The sequence below is a fragment of the Calonectris borealis genome, chromosome 7 (assembly GCF_964195595.1).
Source record: "Calonectris borealis chromosome 7, bCalBor7.hap1.2, whole genome shotgun sequence".
NCBI lineage: Eukaryota > Metazoa > Chordata > Aves > Procellariiformes > Procellariidae > Calonectris > Calonectris borealis.
Window position 1 is genome coordinate 33,683,106 of NC_134318.1, and position 23,278 is coordinate 33,706,383.

The 23,278-nt window shown below is 43.1% G+C and overlaps 1 protein-coding gene and 1 long non-coding RNA gene across 2 annotated transcripts; one reads left to right on the forward strand and one right to left on the reverse strand.

The window, feature by feature from the left end:
* The first annotated feature begins 440 nt into the window (after positions 1 to 440).
* Positions 441 to 10,079, forward strand: TECTB (tectorin beta). The gene is made up of 10 exons (XM_075155063.1): positions 441 to 516; positions 2,419 to 2,609; positions 3,028 to 3,170; positions 3,252 to 3,324; positions 5,887 to 5,990; positions 6,067 to 6,150; positions 6,349 to 6,511; positions 8,497 to 8,566; positions 9,513 to 9,545; positions 10,027 to 10,079. The coding sequence occupies exons 1-10, from the start codon at positions 441 to 443 to the stop codon at positions 10,077 to 10,079; spliced, it is 990 nt and encodes a 329-aa protein (XP_075011164.1).
* A 2,334-nt stretch (positions 10,080 to 12,413) lies between these two features.
* LOC142084628 (uncharacterized) lies at positions 12,414 to 15,572 on the reverse strand. Its single transcript, XR_012674401.1, has 3 exons — positions 15,402 to 15,572; positions 14,415 to 14,481; positions 12,414 to 12,577 (listed from the first exon to the last, which is right to left on the reverse strand). It is a non-coding gene; the product is annotated as an uncharacterized LOC142084628 (long non-coding RNA).
* Between the last annotated feature and the right edge of the window lie 7,706 nt (positions 15,573 to 23,278).

The window sequence follows — 23,278 nt, forward strand, 5'->3', positions numbered from 1 at the left end:
AGGATAGCCATCAACACAGAGAATAGTATCAGCATTAAATTTATAAGCACAAAATGCATGTTATTACATCGTATTTCTTCTAGCAATTTCTATTCTCTCTTTTTGCAGATCCCATTGTTTCAGTTTCATTTGGTTATACTAGGTTTAGACTTTTTACAAGAACAAACAAAACCTAGAATAATTCAAAGCCACCACTAAACTGAAATAGTAAAATTGTCACAATAGTGACCCAGCAATAATAATGGTCTTGGAAATATTTATCCTGTAGATGCAATTAAGTTGGGCGACAGAATATCAGTAATGCTATTTGTTTCTCTCTGCAAGAAGAACATGTTTAACAGTAGCTATAGCTTTGGGTCTGCAGCCAATGCATTTTTTAATTTCCAATTTTAAAGACAATTTCAGCTTTTATTCCCTGTATCCTCAGATCATTGCAAGAAATGGTGACTCTTATTATTTATCTGCTGGTCGTCTTGGCTCAAGCTCTTGCAGGGCCTTGCAATCCAAATAAAGCAGGTAAAATAACTTAAGTCTCCTATGATCTTCTCTTGTAATTAAGCTGCCAAAGGGTTTTTTTCTATTTAAAAGTGGAAGGGTTTTTCTTCAGAAAGTTAAACTGTGGATTCTGGAGAGCTAATCCTTACATTTCTTTTATTGATCTGCTTTCAGCTAGCACAGTAAAGCAAGCACCACCGAAGTCCTAGCGCCACAGAGAATCAGGCATATGCGTAACTCTGTGCAATAATCATAGTGCAATAAAGTTAAACACAAGCAGAATTCAGGCATAAAATGGCAAAGAAAACAACAACAATTAGAAATTATCCGCAATGGCACAGGCTAGATGCAGCAGATCTTTGCTGCCCAAGCTTGGCTTTAGTCCCGCTGATGGCAATCAGATGACTAGCGGTGAATGAATGTGCTGGGCTGAACTCCTGAACCACACTGCTATATTAAACAAGAAAAAACAAAAATCATTGAAGCTAAGGCCCTAATTGCAGACTGATTTCTGCCTAGAAACTCAAATGATCTGGTGCCAGACAGGCCTGTAATGTAGAATTCACTACAACTAAGAAATGTGCTTTAGAAATGTATTGGAATATGCCTCAATATAGAGTGTTTGCTTGGTATGTGCGTGACTGGTGTCAGACTACTGCCAGTGATTTCATGGTATGTCTTAAGTATTTGGCCCTCTAGCCATTTATTTCAGTACCTTCATTTGCACAAGCAGTTTCTCTGAACTGCAGGAATTTTCATAGCTGTAAAGTTGCAAAAAAAAAAAAAAGTTGCAGAGTTACAAATCTGACCATCGACAGAAGTAGAATCAGCCTGCGTGTGCTGAAGGTTTGTTGTCCAGACAGGAGCGAGTTGTTAAGGTCCGTATTTGACTTTCCCTGAGTATTCCCTAACGTTCTGCAGACATGGAAAGGCTGCAAAATCAGGCTTTTATCATAAAAATGATAAAATGAGAGTGTCAAGGGCTTTAAAAGAAATAATTGAATAATTCCAGGTAGGGTGTCTTTTTTCTGACTGTAATAATTGCAAGTCTTTCTCAATTTTCAGGTCACTAATGGTTAGTCAATATTTGCCCTTCAAATTCCCATCAGACATTCAAATTCGTGCTGCCTGATTCTCTTTGAAAAATGTCCAATTTTGCTATCATGAAGCAATCAGTCTGTAAGTTATGATGTTCAATATTCATGGCTGTATTAGCAATCACCACGTTTGGAAACATTGCACTGCTATTAACCATCGCTGTTAACAGGGCTAGGATTTTGTTTCATTTACTATCGCTATTAATAGGGCTAAGATTTTCAGTTCATTTGTTATTGCCATTAACAGTGCTAGGCTTTTAGGTTCATTTTGAGATCTTACCTTTTAACTTGAGAATTCTAAAAATTCAGTTTGCGCTGGCACTGCAATGCCAGGTGCAAGGAAAGAAAGGTCAGAATATGTATCGTGGCCTAGATCTAACACCACTACAAAAAGGTGCACATCTACTGAAGCCTAACAAAAAACTTCACCCCTATTATTTTTACAGAGTCAGTGGTGTTACAGAAGCCAGCTCTGCTGGCAGCCAGAGCTGCCAGCCGTAAGCTGACAGATTTCAGCGCAGCAATTTTTCACTTCAGGTTTCTCAGCAGTGTCTCTGCTCCTCAATCAGCTATTCCAGAAAGATAAAAAATTTACATTAAGTTCTGCATTGATTAGAAGGCAAAGGCCAAACTCTTCCAAAGAGGATTGAATTTAACAACCCTAAGGTCAGTTTTGTGTAGCAAAAGCTCCTCACGTTCGGTGGCCTTCCAGCACGCACCCCTGCTCACAGAAATTTAATCCCAATGGAAAGTAGGTGTGCAGACCCACCTCTTTGAAAGAAAAACACCACTGAATATCACTCTAGGTATATTATTTCCCTTTCAGATGTAATTCTGGTATACTGCTATCCTAAAACCATCATTACCAAAATTCCGGAGTGTCCTTACGGATGGGAGGTTAATCAGCTGGCACTTGGAGGCATTTGCTACAATGGGATCCATGATTCGGGATATTACCAATTCACAATCCCGGACCTGTCACCTAAAAACAAATCATACTGTGGGACGCAGTCAGAGGTAAGACTATCAAGGTCAACATTTCTGAGATGGACTCAGAAATTGGCTAGACTCACTTGAGAGAGTCCCGTTTGCTTCAGCTTGGAGTGGGCTTTAAGTACTGATGGAAAGAGGAGGCAAACTCCAGTATCAGGGAGAAGGAAGAATCAAATAGTCGTGCTTTGCATCTACAGGCAAAATACTCGCAGGCTTAGTGATATTAGTCTGTGTGTTAGTTGCTCATTTGCACCTGTATTACACAGAACATATATACAGTAAGGCATATATATAGGCAGCACAGCATACAAAGGGCTACAAAACCATGTTTCCTTGGGGATGGTGTTTTGTCACCAGATAGAGTCTTCACGTTTCAAAGTACGAAGTTGTTCCTGATGCCTCAAACACTCAGTACTGCCTACATTTCTCTCGCCATCCACAGTTTAAGAACCCCGTTTATCACTTCTACAACTCCATCGTCTCCAATGACTCCTCAGTAATTGTGAAGAGCCAGCCCGTGAATTACTCATTCACCTGCACGTACAATGCCAACTACCTGGTGAACCAGGCTGCCTTTGACCAAAGGTACGTCCTCTTCTGGCAATGCACCTCACCCCATTTTCAGCACCATCTCTCACTGATACAGAAACTTTGTTATGTCCCCAGGGTGGCCACCGTCCATGTGAAGAATGGAAGCTCCGGCTCGTTTGAAAGTCAGTTGTCCCTCAACTTCTACTCTGTAAGTGCTCTTTGCCACCCAGCTTTTTGTCTTCACCTTCCACAGGCTTCAGCCTAAGAGCTGCAAAAAAGGGCTGCTGCTCCTGGCTTTCGTGTGTCATGGAGCACATTGCTAGCCTGGAACAGATAATTACAGAGGGGTTTGCAGGGGTCCTTGTTTCTGCTGTTTAACAGGGATATACTTAAACTGAACAGAGCAGACACATGCCAACTGTTCTTTTAATCCCTCCAAATCAGGCAGATTCTTCTGCTGAGAGGTACGTTTCTAACATGCTGACAGGTTTATAAGAAAAAGCAGAACTTGTCTGTAGTCCCACTCAAAGAGCAGCATGCATCTGCAGGCACCGCTGCTATGACATAGTCTCTATAGATACAGCAAAGCTCCATGCATTTCTCTTGCATTTTGCTTCCTGGTCCTCTCACCCGACAGATATTTTGTGTTCCTCAGAGATCTTTAGGTCATGCTGGAATTTTGTTTCCAACAAAATATCATCCCTGTATACCAGGCCAATCTTTTGAAATGTCCCTCTCCTCCCCACGGCTCCACTGTGCTGCTGGAGCAGCCAGCTCCTGATCCTGGAGTCTTTTTTCCACCAAAGCACAGTCAAAAGCACCAAAGCCGCCTCTCTATTTTAGCAGAGCTAGAAAAACTACAACTAATAACATACTGTGTTAAATTTATAGGCCATGTAGAGGGAGTATTTAGCACAAGGTGGACTGATGGAAACCTCTCCCCCCACACCCTGCATTTTGGGCACCAATTGATCACTAAACATTTTGGCAGCCATATGAAAACCCATGTCGTCTTTTTTTCTGATATACGGCACACTGGTAGTATACACCGGCAAGGCCCCAGGAGGTACCGCACTGCTCCTGTCAACTCCTGACAGAATGGCTGCGAAAACAAATGACGGACAGTTGAGCAATGGATCTCTGGTACTTTTTTTTTTTTTTTTTTTTTGCCAAATGACTGTTTTGTTCTAATGGCTATGGGGCTCCCAGGAGTCAAGGAGGGAGCAGCTGAACTGTTACTAATACATTTTCCCACTGAGCACAAGTACAGAACAAGCTCAGAAAGCTAATAAACCATTCCTTTGTTGTTTTGCTCACATTTTCACTGGGGAGAAAAGGTTAATTTCAATGACATGTTCATTTTTTTTTTCCCCTGGCAAAATGGAAATGAAAGATTTATTTTGCCTTGCTATTCATCTCTGCTGCTGCCTGACGCAGCCCTCTGCCTCTGGTGGGCCATACTTCCCGGTGCTTCACGTGCCCATTTCCTCATTCAGAAGCAGCGCCCGAGCCGCAGTGTAACCCAGCGGGAACACGTCAGTCCCACCTTGCGCCTGTGACACGTCAGTCCCACCTGCCCTTTCGCCTGTGACACACCATTAACAGCAAAGGACTGGGATGCAGCACGAGGGGCTGGAGCCTGAATGGAAATCAGACCTTCAACACTGAAACCTGTTGTGAAGAAAAGCAAGATAGTTCCCTAAAACAGTGTAGAGCAATAGAGTTTGGAAGAAGAAGCACTATACCTGGTTCAACCCATTTTAGCACAGGGACTGATAAGAGTTGGGTGACAGTACTTCTGCAGGTTCTCTCCTTTGGGAGAAATCTTTGGCTAAATGAGAACTTCTCAGGGCACTTAACCGCCAGGGATCACTAATCTGAACACAGCCTTGAGCCTTAACTTCAGTGCATCCAATCTATCAGACGTTGCAGAGGGAATACCGTAGTGCCTCACAGCCACCTTGCCTTGTAGGCGAGGAAAGGTACGTAAGAGAACCAGTACCAGGGAACTGAGCAAGCACATCAGGGAAAGCTGGTCCAACAGCTCCAGAACTACTATGTAGGTTTAACTAAGTAAACCAATGCTATAACTAAACATGTTACTGTTTATATAGTTCTGGTGCCAGCTTCGTTATGATCTTATGCAATAAAAAGCAGCAGGATTTAAGGTAGGTACTTCAGTGTATTTGTAACCAAACTTTTCCACCTGAGCATCGCACACTGCACTACTTTGAGCAGGCTGGCTTTTTAGTGGATGAATGACTATAGCTGGCAGAGCTTTTTCTGCACTCGTGCCCCGTCAGCTCTCACCATGCTGGCCACCACAACTATAAATCATGGAGTGCTGAACCTTTGCATTTGGGCACGTGATTTCCGCTTCTCTTCATTCCTTTTCCCCTGCACGTGGCCATCTCCCATACAGTCATCTCCAGCCTCTCACTCCCACCAGCTTCCCCCACCACCTCTGGTGTACCAGAAGCAGCAGCAAGCTTGCTTCCCACCCGTGCTGGGATATTACACGTACCACAATCCAAATATTATCAAATTCTGTCACTTATTATCATTATAAGCCAAACATTAACAAGAAGATTTTTTAAACACTGTCTTGGGCTTGCAGTAGTCCTACTACTAGGTGTAGAGTTTGGAGCTTGCAGGTAGTAAGAACCCAGATTTTTGGAGTCCATCTCTCCAGAGCTGTCTGAAGTTGCCACGTGCCTTTGCTTTGCATGTTACCAGTAACATATGATGTCTTTCTCTTTGTTTTTCAAAGAATGCCAAGTTTTCAAGTATAAAAGAAGCCCCTTTCATCGTTGAAACATCAGAAATTGGTTCTGACATATTTGCTGGAGTGGAAGCTAAGGGCTTAAGTGACAGGTAGGCAAGGGAAGGAGTAATAATTAATAAACTGGCAATAAGGACATTCCTTGCTAATTTGGGGTTGTCTCCCCAGGTTCAAAGTTGTTCTCAACAACTGCTGGGCAACTCCCTCCTCGGAGTATTTCTACCAGATCCACTGGCCTCTGATCAGCAAGGGGTAGGTGCCGGTGGGACACAGGGGAGCACCTCTGCCCAGCCCAGCCCCAAGGATGACAGAAAGTTGGGGACTGGGGGATGAGGGGGCAAAAGAGAAGCTGGCCCACAGCAGGGGAAATGCATCCATCAGACTGCAACCTCAGGAGACGTTTCACTGAAGCCGTGTAGGCTCTGACACTGCTTCTCCATGCTCACACAGGTGTGCCACGGACAACTCCATCCTTGTGCATGAGAATGGGAAAACGAGCCGGGCGACGTTCCAGTTCAATGCTTTCCGCTTCCGTAACATCCCCAAGCTGTCCAAGGTTTGGCTGCACTGCGAGACGCACGTCTGCGACAGCGAGAAGTTCTCCTGCCCAGTGGTAAGGCCCCCCTCCCAGAGAAAGACGCGGTGCTAAATTTAGACAGAGGATGTCGAGACCTTCCTGAGGGCACGTCGGGTGCAGAGCCAGTGCCAGAGCTTTCAGCAGGTGGAGCCACTGCCATGCACGAACCTGAGTGGCCGACCCCTGTCATGCCACAGGCACTGTATGCAACATTGGGCAACTTGTTTAAATGTATTGAGAAATAACATAGCACTTTAAAAACTTAGTTCTTATCAATATCCAGACTACAGTCCTGTCTGACAAACAGCTGCAGTTAAACACAAGCATGGAAAAAAGGAGAAAGTAGAGCTTTTTCCATTTTACCAAATGTCTCGGTGCTGAGGGCACCCTGGGGGCAGTGGGAGAACCCGGCTAAAAGCTCACCGCTAGTCAAACGAAACCTCCCAGTCCCCCTTCCCAGGGAAAGCCCTCTCTGCTATCCTGCAGTGCTGCAATAAGTTACTGCTCTTGCAGCCATCTTATTCTGCATGAAATACAGAAATTGTCACTGGAGCAGGAACTGAGGTCGAAGAGTAGGTTCCTGTGACCTTAGGTGGGAATGAGGTGAGGGTGCCATACAGGCACGTTACTTAGCGTGGGGAGGTGTGTGCTGCTTGCACCAACTGATGCAAGGGCGAGGGTTACTAAAGTGACTGTCTTTAAAGACTTCTCTCTCCCTCCTTCACTAAGTCAAAGTTTCGCTATTCTTTCTTTCATGCAATGAATGTGTCATTGCTATAAAATGAAGTCAAATTTTATTTAACCTGAAATGAATGCCCCAAATACTCCTTGGCCGACATACTGTTGTTTCAGCAACAAATATTGCTGGAGAAGAGAAAGCATCCCTCCTGGTGAAACCAATTTTTCTTTCTAAACCCTTTCTCAGTCCAGGGGCCAAATTAAGATAGCAGTTTATTACCCAGCCTCCGTGCTAAGCAGGGGGCACTGATTTGGACAAAACTTGCAGGTTTGACAAAAATGCATTGTTAGAAATTCTAAGTTTCAAAGGCAAAAGAAAAAACTCTGGGCTTAGATTTTGTTGTTTGTTTTTAAAGATTTCTTCCATTTTTTATCCAGCCACAGACCAGGGTTAAAAGAAAACACAAAACCAGTACTCCGTATCTGCCTTTCTGACAGTACTGCCAAACATCTACATCATCCTTTCAGCCACAGGGTGGAATTCCCTCCTCACCTTCCAGCTAGGATAATTGCTCGATCAGGCTAACATCCCTCGAGTCCACTTCCAACCCAAAAATGCAGCTGGCGGTCTGTGGCAATTAAGGCTGAAGCACGCTGGGGGTCTATGCTTACAAGCAACTCATAACCAGAACTACCACACGCTGAGTTTGTAACAAAAAAAAAAAAATATGCCCACAGCTGGGGATCTGCAAAGGTCAGGGGACAGAGAAGGACCTTTAATCTGTAAAGCACTGCCTCCAATACAGACCTTGTCAGCTGTGACAGGCATCATTAGTGCTGGACATGCCATGATCTATATGGAAGGGATTTGGTGCTTCCTGTTTCTACCCAATGGGCAACAATTATAATTAGCAATAAACAACAACACAAGCCTTCACAGAGGTCACGGGTTAAATAGATGGAGCTCAGCTCCCCTCTTCCTTCTTGACAGGAGTTTTGTTTAAGGCAGGGTGGAAAGAGCAGCCCGGGAGGACCTGTGATTAGCAAGCGGACACCTATCTGGGCTCCTGCCATCTCACAACTGAAAAAAGCACTTACACTGACCTTCACTGCAAGGGCTGTGGCACACCAAAATCCTCAGAAAATGCACTGTGAAGACACTCCTTAAACTTCTCCTGCACCAAAAAAATCCTATAATTACAGGAAAAAAAAGTCCCTAGAAAATATGCAGCAATACTGACACAGATTTAATTTCCTTGGCTGGAAACATGAGAATTGAGTTTGGATTTTTTAATTATTTTTAATTTTTTTGGTATATATGTCTTTCTCTCTGATCTCTTGAGACATGCGACAAACGAAAACAGCGCATGGAACAAACCGGAGGTGTTTTAGTGGCGGAGATCGCTGTACTCAGTAAGTGACTGGGTTTCTGGGGAGTTTCTCCCTTTGGGAAGCAATGAAATTGGGAGCCACCTGCGGCTCGCAGCGCAGGAGCAGGCAGAGGGAGCCGGAGCCCTCTGCCAGAGCCCCTTCCCCCATGGCAGCAGGAGTCTTGGTCAGAAGTTGGTCCCCTCCAGGCTTGGGGCTCTGGCAGAAGAGCTCAGTGAAACTCTCCTCATTTACGAAGTGAGTAAAGGCACCCATTTGGCATTAATGACAAACGGCCAAAGCACTTACACACCAAGTTAGCAATGTAAACTCTGCTCACCTGCATTTGACCTCAGCAACAGCCCAGACAAGCTCTGACAGATTGCACATGAGTGGGAGAGAGGTCAGGCTTAGGAGCAGCAGGAAAGCTTTTCTTTACACTGTGGGTTGGTACTTCAGGCTACCCGTAACTCTGGTAGGTTAACCCTTCGTGCCTACCCCTCCCGATACACAAATGGAACGGCCATCAGGCTTCCCCATTAGAAAACGAAGCCTGTTTCCTCTAACTGCTGCCTCCCAGAGGCACCAGGAATCTCTCCCGGAGCTGGTTTAATTCTGCAGATCCAGCGCATCTTTTGAAACAGGTCCTTGGAACAAGGTATGCCTAAGTCATGTTTTCAGTAAAGCCCTTTATACTAGCTTATCAACTACATCCACACCAACCTGAAAGCCGATTTAAAATTACAAATACACGTAGAGCAGAATTATGACAATTCAGTATGTTGCACCAGTAAAACCCCATCAATTTTAGAAGATAAAAAAACTGAGGATCCTTTTATAACTTCAGACAGTAAAGCTAAGAGGAAGAAATATCCAGAATTTCAAAATGTGGCAAATGTTATCTGTTCTGCTTTTACAAAGCACGCTGGTGCACTTTGCCCTGTTTTAAACATGCCATCCCAATGTTATCTTTTTCTCTTATTTTATACAGGCAAAGGTTTATCCAGATTTTACACACTCTCAGGTAAATAGCAAAGTATGAAAATATCAACCCCAAATATGGATTTTGAGTGACTCTGTCAACATAAAACCCATAGCTCAAAGAAAGAGCTGAAAAATCTAGTAAATTTGACAGAAAATGAAATATTTCAAAATCAAATTTTATTTCTCAGTGTTACACACTTTTTTCCCCTCTTTTTGGCGCATCCCTCACTCTGGACAATAAAATCATACCAGTAACTTCCAATACTGAACATTACTTTCTCTTATTTTCACACCCTCTTCCCAAAAAGGAGCAAGCATGTTTCACTGGGTTAACAGAGATGTCTGAAAGCATTTCTATTTGGAGAGGGTTTGAAAAAGGCCTTTCAAAGCCTATTTGTTAAAACTTGATACGGTGACAGAGCCACATTAGGGGCATGCAGTTGCATTGATGGAGGTGGGAAGAGAACGTGAAAGGCAGCTGACAGGGAAGTACTCACATTTAGTCTGTGTTTCTCTTGCAGATATCATCTTCCACCTACTCTTTGTGATTGGATTTTGTGCTGGTTTATTATAAAACGCAGCCCAGCTGTGTTTCTTAACTTTTCCTAATCCTGTTTGGACCTGGACTTCTTTACTAAAGATGTTTATTTTACAGAGGAAAAATCAAAGTCACAAAAAATCCTTGTGCACCATTTTACCAGACAAATAAAACATTCCATGAGCTTTGTGCCTCAAATACTGGAGAATCCCAAAGCAGATTTGCCTCTCCCCAGTCTCTCCAGGCATTTTAAACTAGTGAAACCCCAAGGGTTACGTATTCTACCTATGCCTCCTTTTAAAGAGTTGTGATGCCAACAGTACTTGTTTTTATAAGGAACATAGGGATATGCAAACTCAGCATTCTTCAATGACAAATTTACCTTCAGGGTCCCCCTTCCCTGTCAGTCTCAGTGTGGTACCAAACTCCCCTCCAGCCCTGGTCTTGCAAGGTCCTAGCTTGATCTGTGAAGCCTTTGAACAAGATGAAAACTAACCTAACATGGCAAGGATCAGAGAAAAGGATGCTTTTTATGTAGCAATAGTTAGAAGGTCCTCAGAATTAATTACCTGTCATTTCTTTCCTGCTTTTCAGCATTGGCAGTATTGATTGGTTGGGTTAAGTAGAGTACGACACATGCTGCAGAAGGTACAGTACTGTTAGAAGTAGGATGTCTTGCTGACTGGACAGGCTCAGTGCTGGATAGCTGCATGGTGCAGACACAAATTAAGCACATCTGAGGTTGAAAAACAAGCTAATGAGCTCTACACCTCCTTGAAGACATAGCTGGTGTCAGATACAACAGGGTCCAGGTGCTAGCTCTGCACCTGAGTAACAACAACTCTTAAACAGCGAGAAGCAATCACTAGAAAGGGAAACCATGATTTCTAAAGAGCAGGAAATACCAGGACATGAAACAATTTCCCAGCAAGAATGATGGTAGGTTCCTTACTTCCAGTAATTACTAAAACAATATTGATCAAAACTCTTGAAAGTGTAAGAAACATTTCTAGGTCTTTTCCATAAAACTTCCAGATCCTAAATGTGAAAGAGAGAAGAATGACTACAGCTGTTACACTTCCTATTAACGATACAGTGGGTGTACCTGTGTCTGCACATACTGCAGCCCAAGCACGTTATAGATTCTTTGCTATTGTTTGTAGAGATGAAACCTCCTGAATAATTCTATTAAATTAAGGATTTTAAACTCCCTGTTCTTTTTGAAACCTCATTGTTATGAAGATAATGCATAGCTAGAACATGCATACATTACAGCCACAGTTTTCAAATACACACAGATCCCCCTTACCATGGACTCTATTTGCTCCTCTAGGTGTAATCTCAGTCCATATATATTTATAAGCAACTGAGAAAAATAAAACTGTTTAGAAGCTGAAATTATAGCAGATGGCATCCACCCTGACGGGCTGGCGAACGGTCCGTTGGGATGGCGTGCATTTAGCCATGGCGTACGACAGAGGGCACTCTCTTGACAGAATTGGCTGATTTAGAAGATCTGTCACTTCCAAGTATTTCTTAGGAGTACAAGTTTCTAAAGCAGAGCAGAGCTATTGAATGTTTTGGGCACCACAGGACATTTTGATCAGAGATAATGACCCTGCAGGTTTTTCTCCCCCGTTTGCTGCTTTGCCTCCCTTTCCCCTTCCCTCCTCCCACTAACACCCCAAGTTTCAACACCTGCCAAGTGGCTTTACCTCTTCAAATTCTTGTCCTTGCCAAATGAGAATAACACACCGGCTTCTTCTCCAAAGCCTGTTTCTTTTGCCTTGCCTTTGCAACAGTCACTGCTCTCCTACGTGGCTATTTTGTGCAGAAAGCCTTGAACTGAGTTTCCTTGGCAGGTTGATTATTTTTCTTCCTGATTATGCAATAAGTGTTGCTTTGGAACAAACCTTGCAGAATTGCAGCAGCTGTGAATTGTGCCTGCGAATTCCCAGGCCACCTCCCTGCCCACCGTGGGATGGAGCCTCTGGGCATACATATCTCCCATATGTGTTCCTCTGCTGAGTGGGGCTCATGCAGCCAGAGCTGTGGCTGCAGGATGGGCAAAGCCCTATTACCAATCCAAGTCTGGATCACTATCTCCCTACAGTCCAGAAATGGTTTATTGCTAAAAACAAACAAACAAAACACAAGTGAAAAACAGCTCCCAGAGGTGACTGTGAAAAGGTCTGTCTGCCAGAGAAGGCAGCAACATATGAATAGGTTTCAGCTCCAGAAGTACTGTTCCTTAAGAAAGCACAAGTTGTCCATCCTAAATAGCTTGCATAAAAAATATGGACTATAATTCACCTTCATTTGCCTAACCTGCATATGGCTCATCACTATTTATTCTACTAAATACTATTTATGTTGCCAGTATCAGAAAATGCAATGATTGTAAAAGATTTTAGCACAAGCTGAAGCTTGATAGACTTCATCATTTCAGATACACTGTAATGATGGATCTTTTTCAGCTGGCAGGGCATGAAGATGCTTGCCTTGATCTCTGGATCTGAAAGTCCAACTCAAGGCTGGTCATGGAAACATAGGGAAAGGAAGGTTAGTTACAGGGGACGCAGATAATCTGTTTAGAACCTGACATCTTTTTTCCCAAAGACTACAGTTTGGTTTTGTCCCAATTCTTCCTCCCATTTGGATGAACTCTAATGAGGCATGAGTTTTTACATGCTTTCTTCTCACAGTTTGGCACTGCAATGCTGAAGCACAAGGCCACTGAGGTCATGGCAAGAAGTAGGAGAGAAATGAACACACACGGGTGTCAAGATGGTAACAACACAGGTTGCAGCACAATATCACTAGTACAGTGACACACATTTACACAATATTTTGTTCACTAAATATAGGTCACTTCTCACTTGCAAATGGTAAACACCATTAACCTGGGTGGCCTTTGTTTGACAGTCACTGCAGATGCAAATAACAATTAAGAAGGCCCAACAGAAATTGCCAACGAAAGAGTGAGTCAGATCTAACACAAATTCCTCAGAAGGACAAACCAGCAAGCATGCCACCTATGCAAGCTGGTACTTTCCATCCTTGACACTCTATATTCAGTGTCCCCAAACAAGCAGTGCCGTGGCACTGGGATTCCTGCCAACCCAGGTCCAATTGTGAAAAAGAAGGAGCAGGCTCCGAGACTGTCAAGTCAGAATTAATTCTAGTCAAGCATTATGCCTTGTATCCTGTGCTGGGATCCCACAATTTCAAATCCAAACTTGAGAACAAATCCTCAGTAGCTGGTTATCAGAGGACATGCAACTGATTCTGCTGCAGAGGTGCCAGACTAGGTCTGACCTGATATGCCCACCTAGTGCATCCCCTGCTAGCTCAGCCCTGAAAGGAGTGAAGCCATGTCAGGGCTGCAAGTCTTTCTGTAGGGGGATCTCAACTTGATAGCACACGGATGTAAACATTGCATATGCTGCCAGAATTGGCAATATATTACACATATAAACACAGGCAACGTCTCAGATCCAGATAGCATGTATAGAAATTCCGCATCTTAATCCTAATTTAAACAGCAACTTCATCTCTTTATTCTGTAAATCCATGACATTTTGTTTAAATGTCCCAGTCAGAGACAAGGAAAAACCCTACCTGTCTCAGAATAGTATCATAGGAGCCATGACTCGATACATACAAACCACATCATAGCAGTGCATAGCCTGTATTAGGAGTGAACCTCCTCACTCCATTCTGAAGCTCAGATCTTTTCAAGTTATCTCCATCCAAAGGGCAGCTGTCACTCACAGATGCAGAGGAAAAAATAGCTATTGATTGATTGGACCCCACAGCCCTTTCATGTAGCATATCATTCTGGCCCTGCAAAGGTCAAGTCCAGTGGCTTCAGAGAAATAAATAATAATTCTTGCAGCCAGGCAGTCAGGCAAGGAGACTAGTGTCCTGAGCTCTGCCAAAAGCTGCGTTGCACCCTGAAGCATAGAGATCAGCCGGCTTTCCAATACGTTTTTCTTTACTTTGTTGTTACAAGGAAAACCTAGTACCCACCTAATGTCTTAGCCTGCTCTTTAAAAGCAATTACGTTAGACATGTTCCAGTTCTGAATTCTAAGAGAAATGTTGTTAAATTCCCCCATGTGAAGGCCACCTGCAATGCAAACAGCTGCTCTGTGGTGCAACCAGTCTCCAGCCTTCCCAGATTGCTTCCCACCTTGAGCAGCCTGTGTCTCCTCTCCTGCTAAATTTTCTCTTCATGTGGTTTCATCCACACTAACTCCCTCCTCCCACAAGCTGGTTCTCTCCGGGCATTTACACACTGTGACACAAAGCATCACTGGAAAGGATCTTACCCTGTTGCAAGACAGTCTGCTTTTCTGCTTACATTCACCTCTAATTGGAAAATAATATCAGCGGTTTTCTTCTGGGAGCAAACACAGCAACATACGTCAACACGCCTAGGACACAGACATTCAGGATGTATGTCATATTGACCTTATTTTAAAAAGACAATTAAGCCACAATAGGTAGCACAGACTTGTCAGTAACATGGCCCTGAAGTATGTTTTGAGAAGATCTTGCAGGTTTAAATTGCATTCTGCTTTTCCATAAGCACGTTCAGCAGAGTGCAAATGATGCAGTACTGCCTGATGGGAAGTGGGGCATGTAGCTCCTATTCCCTGGTGAGCACTAAAGCTGAGGTCTAACGCTAAAGCTGAGGTCTTATCACTGTGAAATGTTTGCACAGCACTATAAATTTACACGGTGATTAATAAGCCCTGATAAGAGCATTCTGAGTACTTCTCATTGTCTTCATGCCCAACACTTCTGTGCTAGCACCTTTTGGTGAATACCTCAACGTACTCTAAAAACAGTAACTGATTAATTTGAAAGATTTAATCTTCCCTTTACAAACTGAGAAAAACTGAGGCAGAAAGAATGACATGAGCAGGTCACGGCAGCGGGGCACGTCAGATTGGTACTTAATTCTAGTAGAGGGGAATGTTACCGGAACAACAGAAATAGTCATCAAGGAAAAATATGTAGCCTGATCTGATATTTCTGAGGATGAATTGCGAATTGAGAAAAGTTGCAAATTTTGCATTTATTTTATCTGTATTGGAAAGAGAAATTCCATATATAAAGAAAATCAAGACAACAAATCTAAGGGTTCTGATACACAATTTCTTATGTACCTAGTGACCCACAGTAACAAATCACAAGCACCCATAGCAAACATAAGATAAAACTCAAAGGTTAATCGCTTGGAAGGAAGTTTACACCAACAGGTTTTACCTCACGCTTGTGATAGGTGTGCCCGCTGATGTCCCCGCACCTCCACCCCCAGCTCACAACCAGCCAGACTCGGGCTGTTTACCTGTGGGAAGGCCAATAATGCAGCTTCAGCTTCTCTCTGGGTATATGGCCCATCTCGAAAGTAATCACAGCACTCAGGAATTTCACAGACATAATCGCTATTTCTTCAGTGTGGTTGATCCCACTGCAGACGGGTAGGCTGCTAGCCACCATAGAAGCATCACCATTGGTTTCTACCTTTAGCAACAAAAAGAGCGCAATTATTCTTATTGCATATGCTTGATGTGGGGCGCAGAGTGCAAATAAATCTGAATCTTCAATCCTGCAGTGACCATTTTCCAAAATGTAAAGAAAAGTGGGGGGGGGAAAAAAACAATAATGTTTTGAAGTTACTGTATCAATGGCCCTTCACTGGACTAAACTGGAATTTTATTCAGTTTTTTTTCCTAGGAGAGATCTTCAACCACTTCACAACTTTCTTTGGCAGATGGGGAAACAAGTTTCCTCCTCCCACCCATTAATAGAGTATGAAAACGCATTTGCTACTAACCTGCCTACTGAGTTATTCTAGCAGAGGTCCATCTCCAAGGCCAGCAGAAGAGTCACGACGAAAGCTTTGCTATTCCACGACCATTTGCTCAATAGCTGGAAAGTGCCAAACACCATGTGTTTTAAGGATGTTACAGAAGAGGCTGTACAGGTCGCTGAGGAGACTGACCACTTGAAGGGGGACGCTGAGAGAACACAAGTTGCAGTTCCACCAAGAAATGAGCTGCTCTCTCCAGTGAAGCTGTAAAGCAGGAGGAAAAGGGATAATTTCTTTTGTGACCACTGTTTCTTGTTCTCCATTTCCTTCATTTGCCCTGATTTGTTTTGGAAATAGGCAGACGTTACTGAAAGCATTTCCCAAACCTTCACTAGGAATCAAGGAAAGCGATGCATGGAGATCACTGCCCATCATGCTGACCAATATTGCCTTCCTATTTCCTTCCCTGCTTCTGATATTCCTTTGCATCCTCCATCGGCTTTTGTTTCTTAATTTCAAGCATGTTAGAGCAACACTTTGGTTAGCAACACATTTGTACAGAGTGTCAGTCAAAAAAGCCAGGCAACATTGATGACAAGAGCTCACCTATCTTCCTTTTCTCTGCCCCACCAACTGCACCAGTCCCTCCAAATGATCAACATATTTTTCCAGTTTGCTCACCATGTTGTCCAAGATCCTACTGTGCCTACTGGGGCATGTACAACGAGGTCACATTTGTTTGTCACCTGATGCTAAGCAACACAGTATGTAGTGTATAGTTTCAGATTCCAGTCGTTTCCTCCTGGTGGCTGGATTTTACAGTAAGGGAGGGAATGACTTGTCTGTTCCATATTCCAGGCCTTTTCATGAGGTGCCATAGTTCGATCATGCTTGAGTCCTCCTACCACATGTCTCTGCAGAATCTACATACATTGCTAATTATGCAGTCATTTCTCACACGAGTTTAAAGGGGTAGCTTGCTGAGGGAAGAAATAATTTTGAAAGAAAATAATTTTCCCATCTGGCGTAATTTAACACTGGCCTCACTGGAGCAGAATAAAGGTTCACCTAATTCAAAAGCCTCCCTCTGACAGTAACCACCAGCAGCTGCTTACAGAAAGTGCAAAAGCAACAGAACACGTACACAGTGAATCTCAGAGTCCCCTGTAACGACTATTGTAACCCACAGCTATCTTGCAAGACACAAAGCTGTAGGCTTGCATCCTGGCCAAATTCTGTCATAGATTATTGTATAATAAAATACTGAGATATTGAAAGGAATAAAATGCAATTACCTGAGAGAAGGGGTTGCAGGCAGGGGAGATCAGGAGTATCTACTTTTTAGTAAGCACAACCGCAAAGGATGAGGCACTTTTATATATTTTATCTTTTTAGCTTATTTTGAGGCTTTTTATATGCAGCAAGATTAATGTGACCTATTTTGCTTCAAGAAAAGACTAGACAAACATTTGAAATGAGTAGGGAAAGTATTGACCACAGATAGAGAAAACTAAATAGGGGGCATGCTGTCACCCGTGACCCCTGAAGCAACCACAGCCTGTATTAAAAAAAAAAAAAAGGGGGACTAGCTTACTATTTGCTTAATTAACATGACATCTGGTTTCAACTGGATATTAATCGTCTTCATTTCCTGCTCTAAACCACCAAACATTGTCGTTGCGGGCTGTTGTTCAGCAGCTACTATTTCCGTTCCCTACAACAGCCGCATTTGAGTGGTGAACAAACAACTCCTGCATATTTCACACGGTCTACAAAACGCTTTTGATACCTGTCAGGGGAAAGGTACAACCTATTTGTGGTAATAAGCCTTCCACAAGTGAGCAAAGCTCAGCCTTCATGGCTTGCTTCTGTTGACCACTTTTTCACAGAGAAGAAAACTAGTCTCTGCTCTGTGTTTTCATCCCAACAAGCTCTTAATGTGGTGATGATCCTTGCATTGCACTTTTCCACACACACTGGCATGGCTGTAGGGATGAGTCCTTGATTCTGTTGAAAATCTCTGAACACAGAAAGCATGATTCATCATGATCGCAGGTCCCCATATGGCTATTCTCATTTTAGTATTACCCATATTTGATTGCCAATGTGTGTAACAAGAAAAGGGATGTGTCCTTCCTATAAAGGGTTTCAGCTCCCCACTTGGGAAAGCTTCCAGGCTGAGGATTGCATGCCACCAGTAGGAATTAGTGCCAGAACTCACACAAATAGGAATATCAAATAAGGAGAAATTGTCTTTCAAATATGCAATGGACAAGAAGATATCATGTGAGTGCTTTAGATACACTGGAGAGAAAGAGTGGCCATAGTTGCTGAAACAAATAAAAAACTGCCAAGGAATTTTGCTGAGCTGCTTGAAATTTTGGGCGTGGTGGAAGCGGGGGGGACTTGGAGGTGTGCACGTGGTTAGGTTTTTTGGTAATAGAGTTTACAATTAGTGATAGGATCTCCATCTAGCATTAGAAATCCAATAAAGGAATTACTAGTAAGTTTAGGTAATTTCTATGATCTTGCAGATTATTTATCAAAAGGTCAAAATCCATACAAGCCTTCAAAGATGAAAGGTGACATCTTCAGGAAGCAGACAGATGCATTACTCAGTCTATACTCATCTCAGGCGTTCTAAGTTTCAATGCAAATACAGTAAATATAGCTCCTTCGTGATGTAAATATGCACTTCCAAAAAGGATTGTATGAAAAGATAGTTCAAAACAAGCAATATAACAATCTGGCAACACTGGCTTCAGAAATCCTTGCTAGCTCTATTCTCCATCCATCAAACTTTCCTTCCTGGAGGGGATCCTGTTTCCCACCAGCCTACACAGTATTGTGGTTCTGCTATAGCTACATGGCATTGTCCCATCTACCTTCAGACATCTGCCAGTGACTCAGGCCACAGGCTGGTCTCGGTGCTGATGCCTAAATCCAGCCAAGTGGTACCTAAGAACAGACCCAGACCGAGCTCCATTGCATGTAGAGACATGATTTGGCTCTACAGAAAGAATAAAAAGAACAAGTAGGAAACTCTTCCTAGCATAGGAAGGATAGGAAGGATATAGCAGCGTCAACAGACTGCTGTAGAAGTTTGTCTTAGGAATAGCTTTAAATTTAAAGTCCTTTAGCCTAAGACAGATCAAAAAAGACAGGAGAAAGAAAAATGGAACAGTCGTGAGGAGAGGCTCTAGAAAAAGTGAACTTTACACCCCAACAACCAGAACTGACCACAAGACAAGAGCAAACTGGTTCAGACAACCACAGGGGAACAACCAGGTTAGACATTATGTCTGTTCAACGACAGGATGACAATTCTTTTGCCATTGCAGCTTTCTATTTATGGTCAGATATTAAAAGCAACACTATGCCCCAGGGCACTGTAACTCAAGACACTGAGCATATATCCATGCTCAGGTTTCTATCCCAAGAGTGAAATAAGATCCTCATTCCTTTGTAATTGTCACCTGAAGGTTGGGCATTGTTTATCAAGAGGCTGCCCAGTTGCTGGCATTTCTTAACATCTTACAGTTTATAAAAATACCAGGATTAAGATTTTCTTTTATCAATTATTTCTAGGTACAGGGAAGCGGAGCAAGGCGTTATTGCAGCATAACGCGATTAGTGCAGCAGCACATTCTCAGCTTGCTTTGCCGTCATGTAATCTTTGGCAACACTTCAGCACCTCTGCACCACTCTGGCAGCAGAGAGCAACGGTGAAACTGGTTTGATCAGTGCTCCCAGACTCCGCGAGGTGTGGTGTTACCTGGGCTCAGCCGGTGCCCTGGCCTTCCCAGAGAGGGTTTCAGTGGAGGGGCTTAAAACCTCTGAAAATCAGCCTGAAGGATTGCCTGGTGATGACTGTGGAGCTGGACCAGAGGACATCTTTGACAAGATTGGTGTAATCTCTTGACTAATTTAAAACTTGCTCACAAATCTACATGCCCTGATTTTCAGGGCTCCTAATTAATCAAGCAGGGTTCAACTTTATTTTGGTGACCAACTCCAGAAGACACTAACTTTAACTTAAGGCTTAATCCTTCTAAGCCTTAGTTCCCACCTTACACACACACACCCCCTTCCCCCCCCCCCTTTTTTTTTAATGTGACTGTGGACACCACAAACTTCCGTTAGTTAACATTTATAAACAGTCATTGTCATCTTTGAAAAGAGCAATGCTTTCCTCACTCCCCAAAGAACCTGACAGTTCAGTTCTTGCGACTCTTAAACATACTCACTTGTAACTGAAGTTTGGCAACATTCATTATGAAGCCCACAAAGTGGCCCATCTTTAGGAGGAAAACCATCGAGCCAGCTGAGGGGAGCAATTTATTTTGTTGGACTGCAGGCAGATGCAGACAGCTATTTAACAATCCATTTCTACTACCTTTTTTTTCATTTTTACTTTATTTTATGAATTGCGGGGGGGACACACCAAACTGCTCTGTCATCACAAGTTGTTAAAAATGGGATGTTTTCTTCCCTACAGAAATTTCAGAAAGTGGGAGACAAGCTACAAATAAAAGAAAATCTTTTTTTTTTTTTTTTTGGGTGGGGAAATATATATATAAAAACCTGTTAAAATATAGTTCCTTCATGAAAAATCATCTTTATTTGAGTGAAGAATACCAATAGTGGAAATTTTCCAGCCACCTATAAAGTACGATTTTGTACAACATGCTCCTCTCTCCCAATTCATCAACGTACACCGAGCCAGCAATCCCTAGGAGGACAAGGCATTTAACACATTAAAGTCGTGGATGAGAGGAACGCAGTCAGTCTCAGGTTCTCTCTGCCTTTGCCACATGTCGAGCTGGACGTTCCCCCATTAGTTTCTCCCATTTTCCTTCTAGAAATTAATCAAAATCTGCAGAGCAAGAGGATTCCAAACTTCACATTTTACCCTCCTCAGATTGTTCAGGTGCAATAAGAGTAACCTGCTAATTAGAGACACCCAAAGGCCTGATATTTTACTGCAAGGTTTTTTTGATAAATATATGATCGTAACAGCCCTGCTCATGTTGAAACCAGCAGGATCCAAGGCTGCCCGGGGGAGAACTGCTGCTGAATGAGTTCAGGCTCCAGTTACACCAAAGCCCTTCCACAAGCTATCACATAGACAACAGAGCTGCTTTCATGACTCAGTATCTCAAGCATGGTACTTTCCAGGCTGGTGAAGAAGTGGCCATACTTCTTTCTCCATCAAATGCCACCCTCTTGTGATAAAAACCTTGTGGTATCTACTGGGGGTGATATGGCTGAGGCATCCGCGCTCCCTGAACACTCCTCAGCTCCCAGCAAAGCCCAGAGAAGGCATTAAAGCAGCTTTCAAAACAAGACTTGCTTTTCTAACCCTTATACTGGCTTTTTTGCTGGTCCTTAGGAACCAAAGGGGATTTTAGTGGGACTTGGGACAGATGGTGGAGTAACTACATCACTTTTCAAAGGTGCATTGCGCTTGTGCATGTTCAAAAGAAACAGAAAGCACATTCCAAGGCAGGTGAGCACCGAAAGCAGCCTGCCTAGGATGTACAGCTCCTGCTCTCGTGCCGTATCTCTCCCTTCTGCTCAGCAGCCTTTCTAAATGTGTTTTCTCTCTCCAGAGCAACTGGGCTAATGAGCTTGATCAAGGCATGACATCCACGCTCCTATTCCCAGTTTTGGACTAAATCAGGGCACTCTTCACCAACTACTGTAGACCTGCTGAGAGTCTTCCAGCAAGGTTTGTAACTCAATGGAAAATACCCAGGACAGACAGATCCCTGTTGAATTTCCTCTGCTTATTTGTGGAGGGAAGGACAACAGACAGTCAAAAAATCGTTTTCCTAGAATGCCAGGTAGGGGACAGCCTGCATATTGGCTGATGAACTGTCTGAACCACACAGGACTGGCACCAAGCCAGTAATCGGTGATGCTGCTGCAGCTGGTCGGATTATAAAACCGTTGCGCCTTACTCAGCTTCCGCGGCCTGCCTACCCCCGAGTAGTACCTCTCCCTAACCCAGCAATCTCATTGTGACCTGGAGTTAAAAGGCAAAAGAAAAGGTTATTCCGAGAAGTCTTTAAGGTAACCAGGTCATTTTGTCAGAACTGCCTGGATCCGATTTGGAGGTACTGATCTCAACCTCATTTAGTGACAGTTAAAACAGTACATTTAGCTACCACCTCAAAATACATCTATAGCTGGTATATGCTCACAAGTCCTGCAACCACCCCTCCAGCTACAACCTATGATGGGAAGCAGCCTGTTGGTTAACTCCAATTGTATACAACCAGGAAAATCACCTCATTGAATGCTTACCATACAAACGGATTTTATTGCAGTTTCAGATTTGCAGGAAGTGCTCTTTGACCTCAGACGTCCTTCCCATCATTTAACTTTTTTATTTTTTTTTTTACAGACATAGCCCCATGATTTAACATTTCCTTTACAGGCATGGCATACAGCAGGACTGCATCATGCAGGTAGGCCAAGTAAGAACATACCTTAACCAACAAACCTAAACCGAAGTACAATAAAAATGCAGCAGTCTTGAGATGCTGCCTGGGTTTGGTATTTGCCAAATCATTTTCAGTTAGAAGTACATTTCATTTTCAATAAATACATTCCAACTTTGTCCCAAATGCAGCTGTGATTCCAGACCATAATAATTAATTGACAATCTATATCTAGAACTAGCTAGTATCATTCTTCAAGTAGGAAGGAACAAAAACATGCCTAGAAGTGTCCTATGTCACTCCTACATGGAGTCTGGGATTCCTTAGTCCCTGGGGACTGAAAACCACACACAGGTGCCTCAGATGCACTTTGGCTGGAGACAAACTTATTCATGTATGCAAATCTGGGGAAATCACAAACTGGGAAAAGGAGGAGGTTTAATTAGAATATCATATAAGGCAAGTGCTGTAAGCAGAGAGCACAATGTCAAACCTCTTCCTCTGAAAAAAAGGGACCTGTGAAAGGGCTGTCCCTTCAAGTCTTTCCTAGCCCTCTTCCAAAAAATCTAAATACTTAGTAGATTCCCCAGGAGAGCCGAGGGTGACAGGAACACATGCTCATAGGCTTGGAGAACAGTGCTGTTCTCAGTGCATATCCCAGGAAGATGTCCTGAAAACCAGAAACGATGCCCCTCCTCTGGCATGCAGTTAGTAACTCCAACATTTAATCTAATCAATCCCCTGGAAAAAGCTAGAAATTAAGGTCAGCTCACTGCTGGCTTGTGAGAACTTTAACGCATTAGTTTATTTGTTGATTTTTGCCTATTGACCAACAAGTATGTAATTAAAAACTTAAATTAGACTTACTGCATTGTTGCTGACCTTAAACTGTTAGACAACAGCGACAAGTTTCCCATTTAGCAGATCTGTTTAACTTCTAGCCTAATTGACTGACATCTGAAGAGC